At 41.2% G+C, this 22,138-nt stretch overlaps 1 protein-coding gene across 1 annotated transcript in view; it reads right to left on the reverse strand.

Annotated features, from left to right (window-relative positions):
• gria3b (glutamate receptor, ionotropic, AMPA 3b) overlaps nt 1–22,138 on the reverse strand; it is a 293,069-nt gene that overhangs the window by 42,168 nt on the left and 228,763 nt on the right. The window contains exon 12 of the mRNA XM_067997137.1: nt 16,454–16,652. Within this exon, the coding sequence (XP_067853238.1) occupies nt 16,454–16,652 (199 nt within the window). The remainder of the gene's footprint in view (nt 1–16,453; nt 16,653–22,138) is intronic.

Genomic DNA, 22,138 nt, shown 5'->3' on the forward strand with positions numbered 1-22,138 from the left:
TGTTTTCTCCCATGCATTCCTCAGTCAAATAGTTAAGAAAATCGGATGCAAACCAAATTTGTGACCAATGCAGAGTCATGAATTACAAAGTTGTATCTTAGAAAGAATATACTGTATCACGCAGCTTGTAACTCATTCAATTTTTCTACCTTAAGTTGAAATGAAAGGAGTGTTACATTTTGGCTGTATGAGATCCATATTAATTAAGGTGTTTTAATTGAAGGATGTCACTGCAGTGCTTAACTTTATTTTTTTTTGGCAGCAATATCTTCTTTTGTAACAACTTTCAAATATGTTTTAAAAATGAAAAATAGGTAATTGCGGTGCCACAAGAAAGTTGCTTCTATACTGTGTGAGATCCATGCAGCTCAGACTGATCTCATACAACCCGGGAGTAAACTTGCTAGGTATTGACTAGGCCCACGGTTGGGAAGGCCCAGTACAAACAAACCTTTCTGGTGCTGGCCAAGTCTGCTTTCGGGTCGCAGCCAGTTGGGGATGATCTGCATATTGGAAGCCAAAGACTAGCATGGGTCTTCATGCAGTATAAAAGCACTGTAAGATCGTGTTGGAATTGCCTGTATGGACAACTGCATAAGATATATTTTACTTCATTTTTTTTTGGATGAAATGCATTTTGTGACTTTAGTATCTGAATGCTTAATGCAAGAATTCTTCTGTCTGATATCTTAACAGAGGTGTTAACCCAATTAAGCTTTTATATATTAATATCGGATACAGCAATTTCACACCAGGTGGGTAAAGTTAAGAATAAACCTTTTACTGCACAATCATTATAAATTCCCTCAAAAGATTTTTCTTTAAGTTTACACTAAGCAAAATATGCCCTGAAAATAGGAACAACTTTCCTGGCAACGCCTCATGTAACACCACCTTCACTTCAGCAGTGACAAAACAGGGGATCGAGTGTTGGGCTACTCCATCACTTACCTGTATGTAGGTTAGTGCCATAGTGAATGTGTATTCACTTCTATATATAGGTGTGCCAGTGAACCAGTTAAGTGGAATTGAATCTCGGCTGAGCTGTTCTCAAGTTGACCCTATTGTATCTGCAGAACTGAAATCCCTGACAGTTTCTAATGTGGAATGTTATAAGGTGAAGAAATACAAAGAAATACTGCATGAATTCTTTTTTAAAACACAGATTATTCAGACAGGGCTGGAGGGCCAAATTACTCCAATTTCAGCAATTTAATTCTGGTATTTTGCTCCTTTAAAAAAATTGACTTAAGTTCTCTCTCCCCCACAGTAAATCATTGTGTTAAAAATCATATCCATCCTACTGGACATGTTAGGTTCAAAATGCTGAAACCCATAGCACAAGGTTTAGAAACACAAATGTTATGAAAGTACTGTAAATTAAGACTTTTTAAGACACTACAATTTTCTCTAACTTCATCTTATAACATTCCACATTAGAAACTGTCCGGATTTCAGTTCTGCAGATACAATAGGGTCAACTTGAGAACAGCTCAGCCGAGATCCAATTCCACTTAACTGGTTCACTGGCACACCTATATATAGAAGTGAGTACATATTCACTATGGCACTAACCTACATACAGGTAAGTGATGGAGCATCCCAACACTCGATCCCCTGTTTCATGGCTGCTGAAGTGAAGGTGGTGTTACGTGAGGTGTTGCCAGGAAAGTCGTGCCTATTTTCACGTTACCTTGACCTATACTTTCATGCTCAGTTCTTCAAATTCCATATATTGGCATCTCATGTTGGGATCCTGCAGTATTATGAGCAATGACAAATAAATACCCAACACAAAGTCAAGTACACTGTATTTTGTCCTCTATTTTGTAGTGTGTGACTGCTGGCAAGGTATCCCTTAGTGTTTGTGCTTCAGATCTATGATGTCTAACTTAGTACTCCTAAGTGATTGCCATCTGGAAGCAGTATCTGTGTCTGTAGGGTTCACTGATAACCTGCTGTGATTCTAGTCGCTCTAGACTTCCTTAAGCTGTGCACAGTGACAGCTCTGCATGTGGAATTCTCTACCCTAGAGGGCTGTGGATGCTGAGTCATTGAGCATGTTCAAGGCTGGGATAGATAGATTTTTGGATTCTAGGGGGAATCAAGGGAAATGGGGATCCGGCGGGAAACTGGAGTTGAGGCCAAAGATCAGCCATGATCTTAATGAATGGCGGAGCAGGCTTGAGGGGCCATATGGCCTACTCCTGCTCCTATTTCTTATGTTCTTATGGAGCTACCTCCTCTCATGCCTAGTACATCAGATGTTTCTGTAGGGAGTGAGTTGGCCCTCAGTACCATAAATTGCCACCTCTCCCTCACTCCATGCAGTACGGTTCACAATCTCTGGCCTGCCAAACTAGCTTTCTTCACTCTGCAATGTCCAATTCTGCAGCAGTTTTATTGAGAGTAAGCATCTAGCTTTGTCTTCCCAGTGCTATTTCACATACTGATCCATGTTATATAAGTGCAAAATCAGAAGAGGTCAGCACACTAATGGCATAACTACCTCCTAATTGCAGTTCACAGCTGTTTAAGAGAATTTGTGCTTCTCCCTTTTCAATGGCTGTCTTGCTGTGGCAGATATGGTGCACATTTTATCCCACAGTAAAATCATGATAAAATCAGCAGACTTTGTCACTCCCAAAAAACTTTTAGTAATCTACAGTTAAGCAGTAATGTCGTGGGAACATCAAGACCTCCAAGTTCCCCTCCAAGACACACACCATCCTGATTTGGACATATACCCATTCCTTTAATGTTTTTGGGTCAAAATCCTAGAAATCCCTATCTAACACGTTAAAGCCAATAAGGAAAGAAACTAGTTCTTTGTAGGTGTTACTGTTGTAATACAGCTTGTCACTGGAGCCTGCAAAATGGTCCAAGTTGAATATAAAGCAGTTTTATTTCTACCTATTTAAGACAGTAACTGTGTTCACTTGGTAAACAACAAATTTAGTCTTTCAGGTAAATAAAGGTGGGTAATAAATGCGGCCGTGTGAGCATAGCCCACAACCCAAGAATAAAAAAAGACCACAAGACCTGTTTTAAACACACGGGAGTTGAATTTGTGTTGCGAGGTATTAGTAACATAAGCGTTAATGACTTCATGTGAAATTCATCTGTCAGTTTAAAATAAATGGGTAAATGCCTATGTTAAAATAATTGTAAACAATTTTACAACACCAAGTTATGGTCCAACAATTTTATTTTTAATCCCACAAGCTTTCGGAGGCTTCCTCCTTCCTCAGGTGCACGGTGTGGAAATAACCGTGGAAATAAGGTTATTTCCACACCGTTCACCTGACGAAGGAGGAAGCCTCCGAAAGCTTGTGGGATTAAAAATAAAATTGTTGGACTATAACTTGGTGTTGTAAAATTGTTTACAATTGTCAACCCCAGTCCATCACCGGCATCTCCACATCTATGTTAAAATAGTGAGAAAAGGAAGTTCATACAAATGTGTTAACATATTTGTTACTAATTTCATACAATACAATTTGAACCCCCTGGGAGTTTTATTTTTAAGAATATATCAGAATAGTTCACATTTTAAACCCCAAATGAGTGAGCCTCGACAGGCCTGCTATTCACTTTTATTCAATGCATTACTCCTATATTTGTGACACAACTATTTTTGATCATTTCATGTGGACATTAATAAACTCTGCATTTCAAATTCAACAAGATTAAATTGATTTTGTCCTATAATATGATTTTCACACATTCTTTTCACATACTATCTCACATCATTATTGCTAATTAAAGACAGAAGTCAGAAATTATAAAGTAATTCACACTGTTAAAATGTGCTGAAAATATCTGCTGTGGTACTTCTAGTGCACTTAAACCAAAATTGCATACATTTTTGAGTATAATGTTACCAGTTTAGACCATGACAAGGTTTGTAAACCAATCAATTTGTAATTTTGTTTGTTCTTTTCTGCTTTCAAAATCATCCTGCAAATTTGTTCAAAATGAACGAATTATTACAAATATGTGCATGTATGTACATTACATTGGTGACTGTTTAATTGCTTATGTATGCATTCATTCCTGCATGGATGCATACATATATTTTCTTTCTGACCTCATCAACATCATTGGGTTTACAGCTTGCTGAAAATTAGCACAAAAGCATGCGATTATTCATCTCATCACCTGCTCTTCTTGTAACCACAAAGGGAAGATATCAGATCAAACTTGGTTTTCAAAGCTTTTTCTTTTTAAGTTTGATAATCCTTTGGCTATACAAATTGAAACATTTAAAACCAATAAAGATTAAAACTAGTTCCTTGTAGATATAACTGTTATAGTACAACTTCAGATTTTAAGGCCCTGCTTGTCACTAGAGCCTGCAAAATGACCAGGTGAATATAAAGTAGTTTTATTTCTACTTATTTATGACAGTAACTGTGTCTACTTGGTAAACAATAAATCTTTCAGTAGCTTAATGAACAATTTGTATTTGTGGAGCACTCCTCATATAACAGAAACATTTCCAAGCACTCGACAGATACTGAGCAGGAAAAGGAGGAAACTGAGGGAAAGACAGACCAAAAATACAGCCAAAGAGAAGGGTTTTTAAGCAGGTTTTCAAAGGTAAGGAAGGAAATAGTGAGGTCAGGCCGATTTAGGAGAGAATTTTGGAGGGTGGGGCATAAAAACAAATAAATATAAGGTCCAATTTTTGGAGCCTTATCTCCTGGCCACACTTATCAAAACATTGTGAGGTTGCCACCCACAGTTTTCCATCCAATAATTGTAATGGGAAGAAAATTGTGAACAGCGTAACTGCGATTGCCCGACGTGCTGTGATCGATTCAGCTCCAATAGCCATTCGTGGTAGTATATTATATATTCTAATAATCCTTTGTATGTAAAAAATCTTCTAACCTTCACCTTTAGTGCTAATTCTAAATTTATGCCCCTTTGTTGGTGATTCTCTCTTGACCCCTCCACTGCCTCTGTGTTATCAGATTGCTTGTCTGAAATCAAGTCCTGGATGAGCCGCAATTTCCTCCAGTTGAACATTGGGAAGACTGAAACTATTGTCTTCGGCCCTCGCCACAAACTCTACCCATGTCACCGATTCTATCTTCCTTCCTGGCCACTCGCTCAGGTTGAACCTGATTGTTTGCAACCTCGGCACTATTTGAACCTGAGCTGATTCCCCCTTCTCTGCTCCAGTGAATACAGTTCTGGCTTTTTACGTCTCTCATCGTTAATATGTCCTCACATCCCTGATGTCATCCTAGTTAATCTATGTTGCATGTTTCCCATGTCTCCACTATCATTCCTAAATAGGATGTACAAAACTGCACACAATATTGTGGCCTAACCTTTTACAGAATTCCTCACACCCCCTCTTTTGTATCCAATGCCCTATATCCAAAACCCGAATGCCATTTCAATTTTATGGCTTTTTGCACCTGCCATCCTGTTTTTAAAGATCTATGTATCTGCACTCCTGGATCTCTTTGTTTCTCCACTCCATTGAGAATTTTGCCATTCAGGGTACATTACCATCCTTTGTTCTTTGTTCCCGAAATGTTGTACTTCATCTACATTGAACAGAATTTGCTATATATCTACCCATTCTCCTAAGATGTCTTGTCCCCTTACAGTCTCCTCTATACTTCCTCACAGTTTGCCACACTCCTAATTTGGTATTTCAACAAATGTTGATATTATTCCCTATATGCTCACGTCAAAATCATTTATATTTATGGAGAACACGAGAGGTTCCAACACAGATCCCTGGGGCATGCCACTAGCCATAGCTTGCTATTCTGAGAAATATCCATTTAGTCCTACTCTGCTTGCTATCCTTCAGCAATCCTTCTATTCATGCCATCACTTTATTTTTAATATCATGGGTCTAAATCGTTTTAACAGGTCTCTTACATGGCATTTTATCAAACATCTTTTAAAAAAGTCAAAGGGGGTGAATTTCCGTGGGGTTCTCCCACTTATCCACAGTAAGTTCAGTTTAAGAACTACAGAAATCCTAGAAAAACAGCAGGCGTACCATTTACATAATTTTTCTGGGATTTCCGCAGCTCTTCCCCAGAAGTTATGGCAGACAAGTAGGAGAACCCCCGGGGAAAATCTTCCCCTCAATCTAATATTTCTACTTCATTCCCTTTGTCTATCATAATTTCAATAATTTCTTGAGGAATTTGACTAAATTAGTCAACCATGACTGGCTCCGTACAAATTTGTACTGCCTTCCCTGATTAGTCCATACCTTTCTGAGTGTTCATTAATGTTATCCCTTATTATGACCACTCCTATCATCACTCCGTCCTCAAAAACCTCAGCCTCGTCCCGTCTGTTCGCACTAACTACTGCCCCATCTCTATTCTTCTTTTCCTCTCCAAAGTTCTTGAACTTATTATCGCCTCCCAAATCTGTGCTCATCTCTCCCACAACTCCCTGTTTGAATGTCTCCTCCATAGCACTGAATGAGTCATAAGAACATAAGAACATAAGAAATAGGAGCAGGAGCAGATCATTCGGCACCTCGAGCCTGTTCCGCCATTCAATAAGATCATGGCTGATCTTCGACCTCAACTCAACGACTGAGTATCCACAGCCCTCTGGGGTAGAGGATTTCAAAGATTCACAACCCTCTGTGTGAAGAAATTCCTCCTCATCTCAATCTTAAATGATCCTTATCCTGAGACTATGCCCCCTAGTTCTAGACTCCCCAGCCATGGGAAACAACCTCTCAGCATCTACCCTGTCAAGCCCCCTCAGAATCTTGTATGTTTCAATGAGATCACCTCTCATTCTTCTAAACTCCAGAAAGTATAGGTCCATTCTACTCAATCTCTCCTCATAGGGCAACCCTCTCATCCCAGGAATCAATCTAGTGAACCTTTGTGGCACCGCCTCTAAAGCAAGTATATCTTCCTTAGATAAGGAGATCAAAACTGTACACAGTACTCCAGGTGAGGTCTCACCAAAGCCCTGTACAATTGTAGTAAGATTTCCTTATTCTTGTACTCCAACCCCTTGCAATAAAGGCCAACATGTCATTTGCCTTGCTTATTGCCTGCTGTACCTGCATGCTAACTTATTGTGCTTCTTGTACGAGGACACCCAAATCTCTCTGAACACTAACATTTAATAGTTTCTCACCATTTAAAAAAATTCTGTTTTTCTATTCTTCCTACCAAAGTGAATAACCTCACATTTCCCCACATTATACTCCATCTTCCACCTTCTTGCCCACTCACTTAACCTGTCTATATCCCTTTGTATACTCTTTGTGTCCTCCTCACAGCTTACTTTCCCACCTAGCTTTGTATCGTCAGCAAACTTGGATACATTACACTCGGTCCCTGCATTTAAGTCATTAATATAGATTGTAAATACCTGAGGCCCAAGCACTGATCCTTGCGGCACTCCACTAGTTACAACCTGCCAACCTGAAAGTGACCTGTTTATCCCTACTGTTTTTTGCCTGTTAACCAATCCTCTATCCTTGCTAATATATGACCCACAACCCCATGAGCCCTCATCTTGCATAACAACTTTTTATGTGGCACCTTATCGAATGCCTTTTGAAAATCCAAATCTACGACATCCACTGGTTCCCCTTTATCTACCCTGCTAGATGGTCAGCCATTTATTTAACCCTGTCATAAACAGCATTCTCTGCGACTGTAACCATGGTGCATTATCCCGGCTCATTCTGTCGCTTTCAAGATGATCAACCACACCACCCTCCTCCAAAGCATTCACTTGGTTCCATTCTTATCAATCGGATCAAAGCCAGCAATGGCTTCCCTTGCAACAGTATCACCTCAGGTGTCACTCAAGGATCCATTCACAGCTCCGTTTTCTTCCTCATCTACATGCAGCCCCATGGTGACATCATCTGCAGACATGGGGTCAGCTTCCATACGTACCTTGGGACATTTTACTGCATTAAAGGCGCTATATAAATGCAAGCTGTTGTTGTTGTCTTTTAATCCCTCCACTGCCTCTGTGTTTTCAGTCTGTTTGTCCAAAATCCAGTCTTGGATGAGGCGTAATTTTGAGCTAAACACTGGAAAGATTGTCTTCAGCCTTTGCCACAAACTGGGTAGACTTGCCACCAATTCTATCCCTCCTCACTGGCTATTGTCTCAGGCTGAATCAGACTGTTTGCAACCTCAGCATCCCAGTCGACTGCAAGCTAAGTTTTTGACCTCATATTTTCTCAATCAAAAAGACAACCTACTCCCACCTCTGTAATGTTACCCACCTCAGCCCATCTGCTGCTGAAACCCTTATTCATGCTTTTGTCACCTCTGGACTTGATTACTTCAATTCTCTCCTGGCTGGCCTCTCATTCTCCATTTCCAAACTTCAACTCATCAAAAACTCTGCTACCCATTTCATATTCTCACTCACCCATCACCTCTATATTCACTGACTTACATTGGCTCCCAAAGCTTCAAATTTAAAATTCTCTTCCATGTGTTTAAATCCCACCCAGTCCTCAACTCTCCCTATCTCTGTGACCTCCTGCAGTGCTACTACCCCTTTCAAACTCTCCATTCCTCTGATTCTAGCCTCTTGTGCTTTCACCCCTCACTTTGTCCCACCATTGGCCACTGTGCTTTCAGCTGCCTAGGCCCCACTCTCTGGAATTCTCTCTCTAAACTCCTTCATCTTTCCACCTCCCTCTCCTCCTTTAAGACCATCCTTAAAACTCACCTCTTTGACTAAGCTTTTGGTCACCTTCTCCTAATCTTTCTTTCTTTGGCTCAGTGGCCATTTTCTTTACTTCTCCGTGAAACGCTTTGGGATGCTTTTCCATGCTTTTCAATGCTAAAGGTGCTATATAAATTGATGTTATTGTAGTAACAGGTATATAGTTTTTTGGTTTAACCTTTTCCCCTTTTTTCAACAAGGATATAACAATTGTACAATTTGTACAATTTCTCTTTCCAAAAACTTGGGAAGAGAAATTGTACAAATAATGGTTAGTACCTCTGCTATTTTATCACTAACATCTTTCAGTATGCTTAATCCTTGATTCTTTTTTAAAATATGTATTCTATCTATTAGTTGTTCCTCCATGTCCTCATTTAGTACTGATACTTTGATCTGGATCTGTGCACAATTTGGCCAATTAGCAAACTTTGTGCAATGTGGCTCCATAATGCCACTGACATTTAGTATATTATATACATTCTAATATCTACGTTCAGAATTATCATTTGCAACACTATAACCTAAAAATTAACGTTGGCGATAATGGTTCTGTCAGCAGTAAATGTGTGATGATGGCAGTAATGTTGAGAGTGCAGATTTGCACATTTCTCACTTGGTTTCCATCTGTTCTGAAGGTGAGGGTGGTGTGTGCTACTGTGCTGAAGGTGCGCATTAGCCTAATTGTGGTAGTTCTTGCCAGCATAATTACACATTAAGGGGTGAGTGCACCAAATTACAGGCTTCATGCATTGCATGTAGAATGCTCTCCTGCTGCTCATATGAGTTGGACACTGCAGCTAAGTCAGGTTCTCTCATGTTGTGATAATGAAGCAAACAGCTGTTTAACCAAGTTTCCGCTGACAGAAAGGATTGTTTCTGCTGTTCTACTTGCACATGACTTAGCTGTAGAAGATCAGCAGGGGCAGAGAAGGGCTGCTGGAGATGTCAGGTGGCATCAAAGGCATACTGTCTGGGCCTGCTGCTATAGCACCCATTGGATCTATAGGCCTGTGCAGAGCCAGCAGCTAATAACTGAAGACCATTAGAAGCTGGAGACTGGAGAAGCTGGGATTGTTCTCCTTAGAGTAGAGAAGGTTGAGAGGAGATTTGATAGAAGTGCTCAAAATCATGACGGGTTTAGATAAAGTAAATAAAGAGAAACTGTTCCCATTGGTAGAGGGGTCGAGAACCAGAGGACACAGATTTAAGGTGATTGGCAAAAGAACCAAAGGTGAAGTGAGGAAAAACTTTATTCCGCAGCGAGTAGTTATGATCTGGAATGCACTGCCTGAAAGGGTGGTGGATGCAGATTCAACCATGGCTTTCAAAAAGGAATTGCATAAATATTTGAAGGGAAAAAAATTGCAGGGCTACCAGGAAAGAGCAGGGGAATGGGATTAACTGGATTGCTCTTTCAAAGAGCTGGCACAGGCTTGATGTGCTGAATGGCCTCTTTCTGTGTAGTAACGATTCTATGATTAGCTCTGGATGCTACAATTTTGCAGGGAGGCAATTACAAAGTTATGTTAGATGCTTTAGAAAATTCTGCACACTATCACACACATAGGAATAACATTGTCAGTGGCCATCGGAGAACGAACCCTTCATCCCTACTCGGTCTCCTACCTCCCAACCAATTACCAACCTATGTCACAAGGGTACCTCCAATTCCGTGCACTCTCAATTTTGCTAATAATCTCTTGTACATAACCTTATCAAATGCCTTCTGGAAGTCCATGTAGGCAACATCAATAGACACTCCCCTATCCACCATGCTAGTGACCTCCTCAAAAAATTCAACTAAATTAGTCAGACAAGACCTACACTTCACAATATCATGCTGACTTTTTTGATCAGCTGATACTTGACCGAGTGCACAGTCACGCTGTCTCTGATGATAGATTCCAGTAACTTCCCCACAATAGATGTTAAACTGTAGTTACCTGGTTTCTCCCTCCCACCCTTAAATTGACATTTGCAATTTCCCAATCCAAAGGCACAGCTCCTGAATCTTTGGAAAATTATGACTAATGCATCAGCAATTTCCTCATCTATTCCTTTTAATATACTGGGGTGGAAACCATCAGATCCTAGAGATTTCTAATTATTTTTTCCATTACCATTTTTTAAAACATATTCAATCCATTAAGTTCCTCCCCTTGACTTTCAACATAATTATAAAATGCTATGCTATCACTGCCACATGCATCCACAAGCCTCTTTTCCATTGCTCTTTTGGCCAATCTGATAGCAGATTTTGTTACCTTCAACTGAGTTTTATACCTGTCCCAATTATCAAAGCTGTTTAATTTGTATCTGGTAAAATACTTGCACTTAAGTGTAATTTATTTTTGGACATCACTATTGAACCGTTTTGGTTTTGTTTTAGTTTACAACCTCCTTCTAATCTGAGAAACATATATGACTTCCTTGTCCATAAGTATGGCTTTGAAAGTTTTCCATTTGCCATCTGTACTACAGTAATCCCTACCAAGTATTATCCCCCAATCAACCTCACCCAGATCCTCTCTCATTCTTGCAAATTTAACTCTCCTAAAATCTGGCATGAGTATTAAATTATCTGCAGCAGCAACTTGGCTAATCAACTTAAATCTGATAATGTTATGATGGTTGTTGCCCAGATCTTTCTCCATACGGAGGTCTGATACTATCTCAGAATCACTGCTAATGATTAAATCTAGTAAATGATTTTCCCTAGTATCATGTGCAATGTGCTGTGTAAGAAAACAATTGTTAATAACATCCATAAATACTGCAGCCCTATTCCCCTCCTCAATATTTGGTTGACCATGATCAGACAAGTGAAAACTGGGTCATTAAAACCTCCTATTTCACATACACCACCTGGTCCTGTAGCCCTTTTAATTTGTTTTCAAAGTGCCTCATCATGATCAGACCCTTGATCTGGAGGCCAGTAACAGGTGCCAATGATGAATTTAGGACGAATTACATGTCCTAGCTGCACCCAGATTGCTTCAGATCAATATAACTTTCTGAATAACAATTGGATCCTTCTTGACAAATAGAGCTGCATCCTTTTCTTTTTCTCCTATCCTCTCAGTATCCCTTACAACTCTTTCACTAAAATTCAGGCCTGTCACTTACATCCACCATTCATGAGCGATGCTCCCAATTAGACCTGTGCCACTTCTGCAGATGACACAGAAGTTGTCAAGTACTCCACAGTAGATTGCAGTGCAGATAACTGTTCATTCGTGATGTGCAAATCTGGTTAGCGGACTGCTTGTCAGATCCTGCAGAGTGTTTTGCACGGGCACAAGCGACTCATAGGTGATTTTTGCTTAGGTCGGACAGCAATCTATTTTTATCAGCACGCCCTATGAGGTCAGAATCGCTAGATGCTGCAGCAGACACAGGAACTATGCTTCCCTGAGCAACGGGTGCCTGCTTTTCAGTTATCACAACCTAGCTTCTGCCCAAGGCTTTACCTCCTCAAACTCATTTTATACATCTTCTGGGGTTTGTGTGGTTCTGCTGCTGTTTAGGAAAGGCGCTGTCAGGTGCTGGCTATCATAGAGATACTGGCTGTGGTATCAATCTGTTCTTCCAGATACATCAAAATTCTGCTTGAAAGAAGCATCTTCGAACAGTCTTTCCAATTCAATATACCATCTGCAATGTTATTAAGATTAAATGTATGCCCGTACGACAGTGGCCGAGTAGAGGGACAAGATCTAACAAGAATACGGTGGTATTAATCCTGACTCTGGGGGAAGCCTCAGCCTTCGCGTGCCCCTAAACCCTCAATATTTTCATGCCTCATGGTTTCCAGATGACCTCCTCAAGGGCTTGTAATGTTTGTGTTTTCTTCCAGTTCTGGTCTCCTCCCTTCTGTTATGGGCTATCTTGTCCTGCTATCAGATATCTGACCTGATAGAAGTCTTTAAGATTATGAAAGGGTTTGACAGGGTAGATGTAGAGAAGATGTTTCCACTTGTGCGGGAGACCAAAACTTGGGGCCATAAATATAAGATAGTCACTAATAAATCCAATTGGGATTTCAGGTGAAACTTCTTTACCCAGAGAGTGGTTAGAATGTGGAACTCGCTACCACAAGGAGTAGTTGAGGCGAATAGCATAGATGCATTTAAGGGGAAGCTAGGTAAACTCATGAGGGAGTAAGAAATAGAAGGATATGCTGATAGGGTTAGTTGAAGAGGGATGGAAGGAGGCTCATGTGAAGCATAAACACTGGCATGGAGCTGTTGGGCCAAATGGCCTGTTTCTTTGCTGTACATTCTGTGTAATTCTATGTAATAAGTTTAAGTAGCACATCCTGCAGCCCTTTCTCTACGTCATTGTGCATGACACTAAATGAACATGCATCATGCAGCTAGGTTGGCTTATCAAGAATTTCTTGTGTGAAGGATCCCTGAGCCTATCCCTTGTGCCCACATTTTGATTTATACAGTTGCTCTTTGTATTTATCCCCCATGCTGCAATATGTTGATGCACAATAAGTATTCAGTTCACTGTTGATCTCCTGGTAGTACTATACAGTTTAACCTTCTAGTAATGCTTAACACAGTTCAGAAAAAAATTAGTTACAGGTTATGAGGACATATTTTGTGACATGCTGACATGTGGCAGGTACCTGGTGTTCCAATATTTATTTTAGCCTTACAATGGCTGTTACCTTGAGGTCAACCATCCTCTTCTTCATATCTCCAGGTTCACATGTTCAGAAAGATAGTTATGCTTGCTGGAGGTCAATCATTTCAACTTTAAAACATTGCTGCAGAAGTTATTCAGAGCAGACTCCTAGGCCTAACTATCTTCAGCTGCTTCATCAATGACGGTCCCTCCATCATAAGGTCAGAAGTTGGTCGGTTTGGTGATGATTCCACATTGTTTAGGTCCATTCGCAACCCCTCAGATAATGAATCAGTCCATGCCTGCACGTAGCAAGATCTGAACAACATCCAGACTTGGGCTGATAGGTGGCACAAAACCCAGGCAATTGCCATCTCCAACAAGAGAGCCTAACTACCTTCCCATGACATTCAATGGTATTACCATTACCGAGTCCCCCACCATCAACATTCCGTGGGGTGACCACTGACCAGAAACTCAACTGGACCAGCCAAATAAATGTCATGGCTACTAGAGAAGGTCAGAGGCTGCATATTCTGTGCTGCGGCTCACCTCCTGACTTGCCAAAGCTTCTTCAGCTTCGTCAAGACACAAGTCAAGAGTGTGATGATATATTCTCTACTTGCCTGGATGGGTGCAGCTACAACAACACTCAAGAAGTTCAGCATCATCCAGGGCAAAGCAGTCCACTTGACTGGCACCCCATCCACTAGCTTCAACATCCACACTGTCCACCACCAGCGCACCATGGCTGCAGTGTGTACTATCACAGGATGCACTGCAGCAACTCGCCAAGGCTTCTTCAGCAGCACCTCCCAAAGCCATGACCTCCACCACCTAGAAAGACAGGGGCAGCAGGTGTATGAGAACACCTCCAAGTTCCCCTCCAAGTCACACACCATCCTGACTGGGACATATGTTGCTGTTCCTTCATTATCACTGGGTCAAAATCCTGGAACTCCCTACCTAGCAGCATTGTGGGAGCACTTTCACCACACAGACCGCATCGTTTCAGAAGTAGTCCCACCACCACCTTCTCACAGCAACAAGGGATGGGCAATAATGCCGGCCTTGCCAGCAACATCCACATCCTGAGAATGAATTTAAAAAAACTGTGTTCTGGAGATCACATTGAATCTGTCTGTTATTTCTTCGCAACCCAGTTCCACCACCATTTCTTGGAAGGGTGTCCACCAGTTCCCGTGCAGTACCATCCTCCTATTCCTTACTTCCTGGATCAGCACTTCAGTCCCTAATCAGCAAAGTGACTTTTGCAAGCCCTGGGTGCCTACATTTTATACCAATATCACTACGGAAATGACTGGCATGCTCTCACATGCGCTGATTTTTTTTTATTCGTTCATGGGATGTGGGCGTCACTGGTGAGGCCGGCATTTATTGCCCATCCCTAATTGCCCTTGAGAAGGTGGTGGTGAGCCGCATTCTTGAACCGCTGCAGTCCGTGTGGTGAATGTTCCCTTCGTGCTGTTAAAAGCTGCATGCCTTGTTATTATTTCTGCTGTTCTATTGATTAGCCTGCTCGGTGGGCATTATAAGTATAGGACTTGCTCCTGCTGCAAAAAAGAGCAATATTGGGGTTTACTGAGCAACCTTTCATTCTCCCCAAAATACCGGTAACTCACAGTTAACTGCCAAATAGCACACCAACAGCATCTTTTTAGGACTATATGTTCTACTCTGAAATGGTCTACACAAAGATGTGCTGGGGCTTATTGTATGAGTCTATGTTGCCAGTGGAGAGCTGCTGCCAGCAGTGCAAGTCAAAACTAAAGGCACAAGTCCCTGCCGCGGCACGAACTTGTAAAGTTACCCTCACTTTCTCTTAATCCTAAAGAAGATTACTATGTTTAAACATTCATAAATACATGTTTTTAAATGGATGACTACATGAGTCTCCAAGAACCCTCATTTTGAAGGTGACCAATGAGTCCATCAATGTTTAAGTCTCAGTGTAAGTATGAGTACAAGCACATAGATAAACAGATGAAACAATGACATTTTTGAGATATCATTTCCACATCTTGTGCATGCTAATCACTGAAATGGTTTGAAACTCTATTATTATTTGCGAATGCACAAGTGGTACAATAATGATTGGAAATACATTCAAACTATGAAGTAGGGAGATAAACTATAACTCAGAATGTCAAAAGTGTCAAGAGGCTTAGGTAGACATCATACATACTTTAGCCATTCGGTAGCCTTGGGGCCAGCATTGTGGAATCTGGAAAGTACTCCAGGCACACCAGTATGAAATAAGCAGCCATTCAGTAAATGTACGGCATCCTCAGCTGCACCACAGCTACACAGAAGGTTGTTCCTGAATTCTCAGGTGTGGTTTTTTGCCGCACACCTTACTACCCCACATCTAAAACGGTCAAGCTAGCACCAGAGATGGTGTGCCAGCTTGAAGCTTTGCGGTCTCTCATCAAGCTGGGCGATGAGGAAGGAGTTTCATACAGAGGGAGCAGCTCGTTCCCATTCTGTTCGCCATAATGAGGCAGCATTTGCTGTGAAGACGGTTGGTTGTATGAAAACAGTTGATACAATGCAGTCATTGAAAATAAAAATCTTCTATCAACTGTCATCCCACCCCAAGAAAAAAATAGTTTGCTTTTATAATTGCAACACTACTATTTTTACGTATTCACTTTCTCTCAATAACAAACAAGAATTCATGAACTGTGAGCTATTCTATCAAACATCAAACAATGAAACAGGAGTGTGTGATAACAGCAACGTCAGAACCATATGATGAGTGTTAGTGTTTTACTCCTATTTATAAAGCAAGAGTTTCCCAGGTTGAACCAATCGCTATGTGTGATAGGAATTCCAAATTACAACTACTAGAAGTGAACCACATTATTGACTGTACTTAACCTTGGCAGACATCTGAGATAGAGAGCAAATCTGCAGTATTTAAAAGAAAAACTGCTCAAACTTTGCTTTCATCAAATTGAGATCATTGCAACTTCTTAACTGAATTACAGCTTGGTACCTCATACCACATAACTTTTTTTTATATATTAAATTTACACAATGGATGAAAGTAACAATTGAATACCAACCAAAAAAAAAGACTTACTCTGAAAAATTCTTTGGTAGAGCCTGAATCCAACGTTCCGTAGGCAATTTCTGTTTGTTTTGCAAGATCTTCTGCACTTTCTATTGGAGAAACCATTCTCTCCACAGTGAGAAAAGCAGCAAGGTTGGCAGTGTATGATGAGATTATAATCAAGGTGAAGAACCACCAGACGCCTCCAACAATTCGCCCCGAGAGGGATCTAAACATAAAACGAAAGATGTGCCGTTTAGTTACAGTGACATATTTATATTAGAGAGCGACGCAATTGAGATTGAATTTAATGGACCTAACCATTTCTTCATGGTAATTAGAGCTTTAGAAACAAAAAAGACATCACACTCACTTGAAAGTAAATGAGCCTCTTAATAAGACACTTTTAAATTTATGAAACCCCATTGAATCTGTTCAAAAGTTCACATTTCTAAACGTTGGCAGTAAGTATTATTGTTAAGACATTGCTGCTCCCCTCTTTCCATTTCATTGGATGATGCCATGGTTGAAGAGATAATGCAAGGAATATGATTGAAATTCAACTCATCCATTGAAAATAAGGGGAACATAAATTTGACTGTAATATCCAAGATGTAGTCAGGCCTTTACACCGTGAATATCACAGTATGATTAGTCCGGATGCAGTACTCTGGTTTGGAGATTTAGATTAACAAGTGGTTATATAACCAATTTATTTTTCTTCACCAAATAGTGAGAAATATTGCATTGTCTGGCAGTCTGGCAGAACTGTGAGAAATCAAATTACTTTGAATCTTTACAATGGAGAACCCTGAGAGATGGGATTGGTTATGTTTTGATTACATACTCCAAAGGATCGATGCATTGTGCAATATTTCTTCAACGAAAACCGTTTTTGTTACCTAATACACAATGCTCCAGTGAAAAGTGACGAGCACTTATCGGATAACATATTGGAAAAGTAAACAGGTGGTTCGGCCAATCAATTTGTAAATACTAGAGAAGAATTACACCTCCCCTCCCCTCCCCGCGGTTAGTGAAAATGCTTTAAATACCATTGCAGTAATTATGTTGACAGGAGCCAGCAGAGCTATGTTTCAATTCAGAGCGCAGACACTTGACTTAACATGCAGTCTCAATAATAGTGAATTGCAAGAGAACACCCAGTACTGGATGAGCATTTGAAGGTCAGAAAGGACTATTGATCAGCTTCTACTGCAGTGTTTAACATTTCAGGGTCAAGTAAAAGGTTAAGTTGTGAATTACAAGAAAGGGCTGAAGAACAAAATGGCAGAACTCTGATAATACTGTGCAGAAAAATAATGAGAAGAATTGGTAGAGTAAATATTAGTACCCTGCTGTATAAGGGTTGGTAACTAATGATTAATGGAAGAGGGACTATTTAGACAGAAGGTCGTTAATAGAATGAAAGAGGCCTTAATCAGACAGGAGACCTATAATAGGTTACATTTAACTATTGCATTTTGAGAAAATGGAAGACTATCATAACAAGAATTATTAAGCAAGGTTGGGGTCCAATTGGATCCCACCGGGTTATTTTCTGCTGAATATTTTTCATAATGAAACAAAATTGAATAAAGACTTGTGCTCGGGTATAGTCATTAGGAGCTAGAATTGTGCAGATGTTTAACCTCCCTAGCCTAGGAATGCTGAAACTAATTGTAGTGCTCTAACTGCTGCCCAGTCTGAGACTGGCTAACAACACAGATCAGGGATCAACCTTGGAATTTCCTTAATCTGTATACTTGAGTCATTGAGGGGAATTGTAAAATATTTATCGAAAATACAATCGGGAACCAATGTGCATAGGAACTGTAAAATTAATAGTTACAAAACACTGATTCCTCATTCTTATAAAATGTAGCCTGATTTCTATTTAACCAATCTTATTTTCTTGTGTGATTTTATGCTCATCAAGGTGCAGGGAAAAGAATACTTTCTACTTTTGGGCACACAGTTCCAACATCAATCATTCCCAGGTCAGGTATAGCATTGGTTTTACTCCTACCACTCTGCCCAATAATTCTCCTACCTCGATTTCAGAAAAGCACCTTCTATCGGTGTGACATTTTTCTAGTTCTCACATTAGCCATCAAGTGGTCTTTCTGTGTGAGATTGACAATTTACTGCCATTCTAATAATATTCATGCTGATTTTTCTTACCAATTATATTTTTGATAAATTTTGTGTTTCCCAACATGTTGCATTGTAGCCAATTTTGTGTTGTGGATTCATACCGTTAGGAATTGGATTGAGGGCGCCTCTTTCAAAGAGCCGGTATAGACATGATGGGCTGAATGACCTACTTCTGTGCTGTATCATTCTATGATTCTAAAACTTGTTTCATGTAGAATTCTTACTACCAACAGTGAGAGGAGACTCTGTCCATCATTCTGGCTGAAATCCAATTCAAGACCCACAGCTGAAAGGACAGTGTACTAACCCACGGGGCATAATTTTAACCCTGAGAAACATGTGGGTTGGGGGTGGGGAGGGGGGCATTAAAAATAGCAACAATTTCAAACACAGGAGGTGGGTTGGTCACTAAAACCTTTCAAGGAGACTGCGGGCCTCTTTTTTTCAGGTTTTGTGATTTTAGCCTCTGCGGGCCGGGATTCCCGGACCTTCTCCTTCACACCACGTGAGAGGAGGCGAGAAGGCCCAAAACTGCAGGTAAGCATCTTTATTGCACTGCTTGTAGGCCTGGAGGAGCAGGAGTGCTTCCCCCAGGCCCAACAAGCCTACACGCAGTGACCCCCCCACATCGATCGCTGACGTCCCCCCAACTATTGCCACCCCCCCACAACGATCGTGACCCCCCCCAACAATCTCAACCCTGTAGTGACCCCCGATCCCAACCCCCCCCCCACTGACTGACCTCCATGGCGACTGACCCCCAATCTCCCCCCTCCCCCCCATGACCCCTGATTCCAACGCCCCACCTCGGTGACTGACCCCCGATCATCCTTCCGATGACTAACCCCCCCACGATGACTAATTCCCCCCTGATGCCCCCATGCTCACCGATGCCCCCATGCCCCCTGATCTAATCCCCAATCTAAGACTTACCTGAACACTTACCTCTTCCTTGCTCTTCTCCCGTCCGACTGAGACCAGCCTGTCAATCAGGCCAGCCTGTTGGGCGGGAAACCATCAAAAAAAAATCGAAGATGTCCTTACGTCAAAATCGTAAGGACGTCCGGGAAACCCGTACTTCCAGATTTCCTGTCCGCAATTCGACCCCCTCACCCCCTTCCCGACTCCAGGCTAAAATTACACCCACAATATCACCCAGTCCATTGTTGTGCTATTATTTACTTGCACCATGTGGTTATACTGTCAGTAAAAATAATAAGCAAGGTCTGAAAAGATACTGGACTCACATTAGAATCCAAAATCTTTAAAGAGAAGTAAACTAAGCCATAGGGATGAGTCATTTGACAGCAATGAGTTAGAGGTACAGAAGGGGGACCTTCTAAAGACATGTTTGTTGTTGAAGAAAGGAAGAGTTTGGCTAATAATTGTGCCTGAACAGCAGTGGAAACCAGTGTCAGTCCATCCATATTAATGAAAATACAGTATATGAGGTGAAATGCAGAGTTCAAGCAAGCCCTACAACTTGCCTACACGTTGAAGTATACAGCCTCTCAGCCTTTTGCTTTTTGGAATCATTTGTACTTGACAACAATTCATTAGCATTGGTAAACAACACAGAAAGCCAGACATGTAATATTTCTGTAGAACCTGTCCTTTTGGTTTAAACTTTTATAGTACTTAAACTCAATTCCTAGTGTTAACATGCTGCTTGATATGAAAATCCCATTTTTCATACCCAATCTCTACTTACACTCTTGAAACTGAAAATTTGGAAGCTTCAAGAAGATCAAAAAATTCAGGAAAACTTGGGAGGCAAAAGAGGAGAAAGATGCAAATCGATGCAAACCTACTTACCATTGTGTTCAATTTTCATTTGTGTCCAGGAGCTAGATTCTGAAACACATCTGCGACGATGTTTGAGAGAGCATGAACACAGAGGGTGGGAAAGACAGAGAGTGAACCTCTAACGGAGTGAAGTACTAACAGAGTGAGGAATTTCAATTGGGAATATGGTGAGTGTGGGAATTAGGTACAGAGAAGGAAGGAGGTGCTAAGTGATTTAAACCAAAGAACAACAGACTAAGACTGAGCGGGGCATAAAGGGAGCCGCATAGGGAATCAAAAATCAAGAAAAAGTCAAAAAGTGACGTCACAAGACAAGGAGAAGCGCCAAGAATAAGTCGGTAAGTATTTAGCTCATTGGTTAGTATTTTTAGTGGTTATTGTGGATAAAAGGAGGGAGCGGAGGCTCGAGAACAGAAGGCGCGGGACCAGCGACCGAGGGCAGAACGCATAAAACTGACACCAACTCAAACACAGGCAGAAGTTTGAAAGAGTTACATCAGAAGTCAGCAGGTTGGTGAGTAATACGTTTTTTTTGCTTTCTGAGCTAGGGGAGTGGTTTAAACTAGGAACCTATAACTTGCAAATACTGTATTAAATTAATAACTTAAACTAGATAAATTAATTTAAAAAATAACTAAAAATAAACCAAGTGAATGAATTACATAAAAACTTTAATTAAGTAAATAAATAAAACAAGGTTAGATAGAGATAGCAGTGCAGGTGGTGTGCCGTAACTGCAGCATGTGGGAGTTTATGGAGAGCAGCGGGATCCCAGGCAACCACATCTGCAGTAAGTGTCTGCAACTCGAGGAACTTTGGCTCAGAATTGCAGTGCTGGAGTCCGAGGTGCAGACATTGCGATGCATCAGGGAGGGGGAGAGTTACCTGGACACTTTGAGCCAGGAGGCAGTCACACCCCTTAGGTTAGGTAGTGATTTAGATTTGATTAGTGATCAGGGACAGGAGGATGTGACTTCGAGTCAGGCAGGTATGGGGGCCCCAGAAGCTGTGGTGGAGGAGCCTCAGCCTTTGACCTTGTCCAATAGGTACAAGGTACTTGCTACCTGTATGGATGAGAACAAAGACAGCAGGGAAGATGGGCAAATTGATCACGGCACCGTGGTACAGGAGGACATTCAAGTGCAGGGAAGGAAAAGGAATGTGATAGTGTTAGGGGATAATATAGTCAGGGGGATAGATACTGTTCTCTGCAGCCGCGACTGGGAGTCCCGAAGGCTATGTTGCCTGCCCAGTGCCAGGTTTAAGGACCTGAAGCTGGAGAAGAACTTGAAGCAGGAGGGGGAGGATCCCGTTGTTGTGGTCCTCGTAGGAACCAACGACATAGGTAGAACTAGGAATGAGGTTCTGCTGAGGGAGCCTGAGGAGCTAGGGTCCAAATTAAAAAGCAGATCCTCAAAGGTAATAATCTCTGGATTATTACCTGAGCCACATGCAAATTGGCATAGGGACAAACAGATTAGATGGTTAAATGCGTGGCTGAAAGAACGTTGTGGGAGACAGGGATTTCAATTCATGGGGCACTAGCACCAGTACTGAGGAAAGAGGGAGATGTTCCGTTGGGACGGGCTCCACTTAAATTGGGCTGGAACCAGTGTCCCGGCGAATCGAATAACTAGGGCGGTAGATAGAGCTTTAAATTAATAAGTGGGGGAAGGGTTCAGGTAAGCGTAAATTTATAAGTCTAAAGAGAAAAGTCAAGGCTGCAGAGCAGAGTAGCGATTTGGGTAACAA

The sequence above is a fragment of the Heptranchias perlo genome, chromosome 15 (assembly GCF_035084215.1).
Source record: "Heptranchias perlo isolate sHepPer1 chromosome 15, sHepPer1.hap1, whole genome shotgun sequence".
Classification (NCBI taxonomy): Eukaryota; Metazoa; Chordata; class Chondrichthyes; order Hexanchiformes; family Hexanchidae; genus Heptranchias; species Heptranchias perlo.